We start from the raw sequence: 7,170 nt of genomic DNA, 5'->3' as shown, positions 1-7,170 counted from the left end.
ATAGAGGAGCACAGGCTAGATTTCCGGTGCTTAACTTCAGCCCCTTGTGGTGGACATTCAGGGGTTGATATCTGCTGTTGCCATCTGAGGAATCCGAACCTTGCTTCTGGGCCTGGTGTTTCTTGGTGCCTGATGACTGCACAGGGTCTGATGTTTTTGTCTTACAGCTCATCTGCAATTTTTCATTAACATGCATAAACATTTTTGTGCTCAGTATTCATAGTCCCAAGCATCAAACGAGGGTGTCAGCTGTTAACAACTAAATTCAGAAATTAAACATATTTTATTTAATCCTCACTTCCTCACCCAGCAGTGCAAAGGACATGTTGTTTGATGTGCATTTAATTGAGATACAAATAAATAAGGCTAACAACTGATTTTTATTTTTTGCTACTCAATAATGCATTGGAGCCAGAGAGGCCAGAGAAATTGTGATTAGCAGAAATCAAAGCAAATTAATTTTAAAATGAGTGGAGAAAATAATATACTGGAAAATATTTCACAAGATGTTTGTAATGCTTTGAGAGAGGGAGAGAGAGAAATAGAGAGAGAGAGCAGGAAAGTGTGTGTGTGCGTGTGTGTGTGTGGTGGTGGAGGATTGGAAAGTAGTGCAGGGGGGACAAGGTCTAGCTGCAATACAGCTACGCAGAGCGAGGCAGGTAGAGAGTTCTCAGACACAGGTACGCTCGAGCCTGGAAGACAGTCTAGACCACTGGCAGCTCTTCTCTGCACACCATACAAAGTAAGTGATTGCTGGTTGAACTGTAAGGCTTGCTTTAGCTGGGGAAAAACTGGGGGTTATTTTTTGCATTGACTCTTTGGCTGTAGGATGCTCAGGGATGAGTGCATGTATGTTGATTAGAAATGCATATTTTACTCTTTCAGCCCCTGCATGATATTGCTTCTGCAGTCCAGTCACTGAAATTAAGCTTGGTAGCTGAGTGCAGAAAATTAGGACTTACGGACAGAGTCAGGCTTGTTTTTTTCTCTTACTCAGAAAATTCAGGCATCAGTGAAAGAAAGGGCAAGGCACTTTTCTGACACACTGGATTTATTATTAAATTGCTCATTTTGAACATCATTTTTTCTTTCATTTACTGTTCATAATTTTAAACTTTTTTTAACCACAACATATAAATTTTAACATGCAATGTATCAATTCCCATACTGCATATTTGGAATTAGAGTAATGTGATCATTCTGGATTATGAAAGACAACATGTAAAACATTTTAATAGATATATGACAAGATTGTGTCTATTTAGCCATTTTACAAGCATATAAAAACTGAAAGGCAGTGAATATCCAAATATTTAATATGACTTACATTTGCAGACTCTTATGAATACCTCGTAAACCATCTGAACTGTGTATGATGTCAGGGTACTTGATGACAAGGTTCAATATTTTTTTCTAAAGCATGTGATCCACTGTGATGTTAAAATCAACAGCCTTGTGGGGTCTTAATTATGACCCTCATTAAAAAATTGTTTTCCTAACATGGAGAGCTAGGGAAGTAAATGTAAAAAAAAAACATATCTGCCTGGTGCACAGCACACAGACAAATTCAATGTATTCTGCACAAAACAACAATAGACCAACATTTACAATACATCTTCAACTACAGACTCATATGAACACCAATGGCAAGGGAGAATCATCTGTCAGCAGGACAAAAGTGAGCTTTCAGCAGCAGATAGATTATTATTCACACAAATTCATTTGACCAATGAATTTTGAGCACAAGCATTCTTCTAGCAGGCTTCTGATACACATAAAGTAATAGAGAAAAACTCAAATCAGCTGACTGCTTGTCTGTGGTCACAGACCAGTCAACAGATGGCACAGACAATTATGTTTTGCACATTTTATTTGTTTTGTAAGGAAGACCAATTACATCAGATTTGATAGTGGTCCTTATTGACAAAGTGCACCTTGCTGCTGTAAATTACTGTTTAGTTGTGGGTTGCATCAAGAAATGCCTTTTAGACTTTGAAGTGGATTTCAACAAAAATGTCTGCAGTCATATTGGATAATGCTTGTCATGTAATGAAAGAATACCAGGAAATCCTCGTAGGGCTGATTCCAAGTGCAGTCCATTTAAAGTGCAATTCCTATATTGTGGCACTGGAGAGTGGAATTTGTGCAAGCGATTTCCCCAAAGTTGACAAATGAATGGGATTTGGTGAAAAAGGTTTTTAAGCATTGTCCAAGCAGAACGTTCTGCTACACAGTGCTTCTATGAAATGCAATATCAGACCTACCAATAAAACTATCACCTGAGCCACGTAAAGTGAGGTGAGGCAATTGGTATTCCACTGTTACATTACGTTACATTTATTTGGCAGACGCTTTCATCCAAAGCGACGTACAAAAAGACGTACAAGTACCATTTTGCTTCTGAACAATATTAGGAAGGAAATTTTCTTGCCGCTGTCCCAGAACTGTGCTGTTGTCTTGTGCAAAAAATGGTTTAGCTGTTCTGGTGGTTCTGTGTCATACCATTTCCAATACCTCACTTATATTCCATATTTATGGATCTGGGGATGAACATCTCGCCAAATACTGCTGTGCTGGCACTCCTCAGGGAGTTCTGTGATAAGACTTTTAGGGCACTGGTGGGCAATTCTAGTCTTGGAGGGCCAGTGTGTATACAGGTTTTTGTTTAAGCCAGTTACTCTGGCTAAATGAGCTAGTTGGCTGTATACACCAACACTGGTTCACTCATAGATTAGATCACAGTAAAAGGTTTCATATAGAGACACAAGAACAGTCTTTGGCTGTCATTCAGGCACTAAACTGTCAGATGGTCTAAATGTTAGGGCTAATTAAGTAATTAAGGCCAGAAGTTGACATGAAAACCAGAGACAGACTTGACCCTTGTTGCCCACTTCTGCTTTAGGGCCAGATCTCATGTTAATTGCAGAACAAAGCAAACACCGCATTGAAATGATCCACTGGTTTGGGAGTAGAGAAGTCAGAATTCATGAGATGTACAATACATCTGAACAACTAAAACATTTTTTGCACAAGACAACAACACAGTTCTGGGACAGCAGCAAGAAAATTTCCTTCCTAATATTGTTCAGAAGCAAAATGGTGAACATTTAACAGTGAACATTTTATTGTGTTTAAACAATGAAAAAAGATAGTGTGTCAATATTAATACCCTTTCCCCATCTATAAAGGGGCTCTGGACTCAACCCCCATAAATCAAGCCATTCTCTGCTGTGCTGTTGATCAAATAAACTGCCGGTGATCGCATGACTTCATTGTTTGAAATATCCACTATGTTCTTCGTTGCCTAAGTTGTTTTAGAGTGAATATATCATACATTTAGAGTGCACAACAATAAACCTGGATCCTTTCAAAATGTATTTGTTCAGCGACTGTATTATTTGATTAATCACTCAATTATCTGTTACAACCCTGTGTGTGGATAGTGCGGAGCCTACCACTGGGGCCCCTGCAAGGGGGGGGGGGGCATATTTTTTTCTTGATTTGGCTCTGAACTCCACAATTTTAGATTTGTAATAAAACAATTAATGTGTGGTTAAAGTTCACATTGTTTTATTTAATGGTATTTTTATATATTTTGTTTTCATCATGGAGAAATTACAGCACTTTTTATAAATAGTCCCCGCATTTCTGGGCATCGTAATGTTTGGGACAAATGGCATCACAGGTGTTTCTAGTTACTCAGGTGTGTGCAAGTATAAGAGAGTTTTCAGCATCTAGTTTTGATTCTAGCCTTTTGATTACCTTTGGAATCTGTTATTGGCATTTGTCAACATGATCAGAGTTGCACTAGTGAAAGTCAAAAGGAAGCCATTATGAGGCTGAGAAATAAGAAGAAAAAAAACAGTCAGAGACATAAGCCAAACTTTAGGCTAACCAAAATCAGCTGTTTGGAACATTATAAAGAGGAAAGAGAGCACATTATTGAGGCATTATCATTGTGGATTTGAAATCAATAATGTTCACTTGCTCTCTCTCTCTCTCTCTCTTTTGTGTGTGGAGGTACTCACAGCAAGTCTAACATGCAAGGAACACTCAGGTGGTTTTGTTCGAACCCCTGACTTCAGCACAAACACTTCACAGTGGTCTCTTCACCTTTTTTTAGAAATGCCCTCAATGCAGTGGCACACAAGAAAAGAATGGCGTTGATTACTGACTGATTTGAATGAAATGTGTGCCGTTTGATGCTCTTTCTGGCTTGCGCTCAATCGAGAGGTAACAACGAGAAGAATCGCTTGTGAACACCATTATCTACCAAAAGGAGAGACTGCCATTTTATCTTGGAAAAAAGTTTCTTTGGACAGGAAGCCTCTCTCGCTCTCCCTTTCTCTCTCTCCCCCCGTCTCTCTCTTCCCCCCACACTCTCTCTCTTGCTCTCTCTCTCACACACAGACACACAATCACCACAGCTGCCCATTTCAGAATGAACCAATCAGAGAATCAATCCCTCTTCTCCTGTAATGTCAGCCCGAGCGCAGAGCCGGACCTGTACATCGGCGTCACAAAGAGTGAGCCGTACCACATCACCATTCCCATGACCGTCTTCTACAGCCTGCTCTTCATCTTCGGGGTGGCGTCCAATGGCATAAGCGTCCTGACGCTGCTGATGAACGCCCGTATGAAGGCCAGTGCCATCTGGCCCTACTTGCTTAGCCTAGTGCTGTCCGACATCCTGCAGCTGCTCACCGTGCCAGTCACCCTCTATCGCTACTACTGGGAAAGCTACCCCTGGCGTCTGGGGGAGCCCCTCTGTAAGGTCTACTTCATGATCCGTCAGATGTACTGCGCCACCACCAGCTGGACCATCCTGGCCTTCACCGCCGAGCGCTACATGGCCATCTGTCACACCATGTGGTCCGTCTCCAGTCTGCAGAGGGTGCACCTGCCCCGCCTGCTGGCCGCGGTCTGGCTCCTGTCCCTGGCCTCCTCGTTGCCCTTCGCCCTGGTGTATGGAAAGGCCCGGGCCTGCATCCTGGACTACACCGCCACCACGGCGGAGGAGGCCTTCCGGGTGTCCACCATGTGCGAGGTGACGGAAGCGGAGCCCTACCCGATTTACCGGTCCGTGCTCCTGATGAGGGCCGTGCTGTGCTTCCTGGTGCCTCTGCTGGCCATAATGATCCTCTCCCTCCTCATCCTCTCCCACCTGCTGAGGAACAGCCGCCAGAGGAAGGCCATGGGGCTCACCAGGAGGGTGGCGTCTGGCCAGGGCCAGCCCTCCCCCCGTCCCGAGAGCGGGAAGCTGCTTGTCTACGAGAGGCGGGCCCTGCGACTCATGGGTGAGACCTAATGTTCCTCCAAAGGGGTCTTATGGGCATCATTACAGTTTGTCAGTTTGACAGGCTCTATAATTTAAAAATGTTATATTTCATGTTGGCAGTTTCCTTAAACGTCCCAAAAGTAAGCCCCCTAAAAGCAGCTTTAGAAGTTATTGTTGCAGTTATAATTATTCCCTGACAGGGTGACACACTTTAGTAACCAGTTAGAGTCTAAGGTACAATAACAAAATGTAGCACAGAGAATGTCGGTACATTCAGCTCAATGTTCATCTGCCCTTAATCTGTCGAACATCACAAAAGGGAGTTCCAAATACACATTTTGAGTGTTTTACTATCAGCATGGGTGGCAGATCATATACTTGTTTAGCATTTGTGTTGTCCATTCGTGTGCACATTTTTTGTTAAACATGGCATTACATACATATAATGATACCAATCCAATTTTCAAAGACTTGTATTAGAAAAGAGGATTCCTTACAGTATCAAGGAAGAAGAAATAACTGGAACATCTCATGCTTATTATTCCTTGTGCAGGTGCAGTGGTGGTGGCCTTCTTTGTGTGCAACTTCCCCGACATGGCCTCTTCGCTCATGCAGGTGTATGTCCAAGTGTGGTCAGACACGGTCCTCGCGGTTTACACGGTGCTCAAGTCTTACCTCTCCCTGCCACTCTGGTACATCAACAGCGCCCTGGACCCCATCCTCTTCTGCATCTCCTCCGACACCTTCCGCGGGGCCTGCTGGAAGACCCTGGGCTCCCTGCACGTGCGCTGGCCTGGGCCCTTCTGGAGAAGGTGGGGATGGACGGCTCGGAGGAAGCTGAGCCGGAGCTCCTCGAGGACCGTGAGCGTGTCTGGTCGCGACACGGCCGAACAACTGGGGCTAAGGCCGCGCAACGCCGATCACCAGCAGCTGTCCCTGCGCAGCCTGACCCTGGAGGAGTGTGTGGACCCCACGCATGTCCTGCAGCAGGTCCCGCCCTAATCTATACCTACGACCCCGCATATCCCCCCAAACATGAGGCAGCAGTGTACTATAATAACTGGAACTGGTCTGGTAACCAAAAGGTCACAGGTTTGATTCCCAGGTATGACACTGCCATTGTGTCCTTGAACAAAGTACTCAACCTGCATCAGTTCAGTATATATCCAGTATAACTGGATGCAATGCAAAAAGTTGTGTATGTCGATAAATGCCAGTCATGTGATGTGATGTAATTGGTGGCAGTGCATCAGCTGCATTTCCAAATACTGTATTTCCAACTATATTTCCCTTTGGCTGAGCCACTGCACTTCATGCTTTCCTGGACTCATAATAATAAAATTAATTTAAATATCAACTCACTGGTTTTGTGTTTATACTGCTATACATATTTGTAGCCATGTGAGGTCGTATAGCGAGGACTTATGTCATCTAACGTATTGGCTCTCACTTGTTTGGGGTCCTACCACAAGATGCTGGATGTGGAGGCAGTGTCCTTTAAAAGTCATATCGGTGAAGTTTATGAATAATCAAAAAATAAATACTTTTGTTTGGATGTAACATAGGAACGAAACTGAAGGGTATATTCTTTAGTGAGTTTTTTTGTGGTGTACCAGACAATTGCTAGTGTGCGGTTTTCTCCCCTCTTGAACTTTTATTGTGAAAGCCAAGATCTTGGTTTATTTAGCTCAGTGGAGTTGCTATGCCACGAATGTATTGAATAGCAAAATTACTGCCTATGAATAAATGTCTTAACCTGAAATTTTCATTATGTAATTTGCTTTCTTTTTCTTCTGAGTGAACCAGACATTCACTTTCTGATTAAATATATTTTTATATTATAATTGGTGCCGTTTCACTGGGTTAAAAACTCAAACAGAAACTTGTTTGTA

General features: G+C 43.0%; 1 protein-coding gene across 1 annotated transcript; it reads left to right on the top strand.

Annotated features, from left to right (window-relative positions):
• Positions 1–4,223: 4,223 nt before the first annotated feature.
• LOC135249480 (neurotensin receptor type 1-like) lies at positions 4,224–7,170 on the top strand. The gene is made up of 2 exons (XM_064325120.1): positions 4,224–5,297; positions 5,832–7,170. The coding sequence occupies exons 1-2, from the start codon at positions 4,442–4,444 to the stop codon at positions 6,278–6,280; spliced, it is 1,305 nt and encodes a 434-aa protein (XP_064181190.1). The 5' UTR covers positions 4,224–4,441; the 3' UTR covers positions 6,281–7,170.

The sequence above is a fragment of the Anguilla rostrata genome, chromosome 2 (assembly GCF_018555375.3).
Source record: "Anguilla rostrata isolate EN2019 chromosome 2, ASM1855537v3, whole genome shotgun sequence".
Taxonomy (NCBI): Eukaryota; Metazoa; Chordata; class Actinopteri; order Anguilliformes; family Anguillidae; genus Anguilla; species Anguilla rostrata.
This window is presented reverse-complemented; position numbering and strand designations above follow the sequence as displayed.

Coding starts and splice junctions, on each gene's coding strand:
- LOC135249480 (XM_064325120.1), top strand. CDS start 4,442: ATGAACCAATCAGAGAATCAATCCCTCTTCTCCTGTAATGTCAGCCCG. Junction 5,298..5,831: donor GCGGGCCCTGCGACTCATGG/GTGAGACCTAAT, acceptor TTCCTTGTGCAG/GTGCAGTGGTGGTGGCCTTC.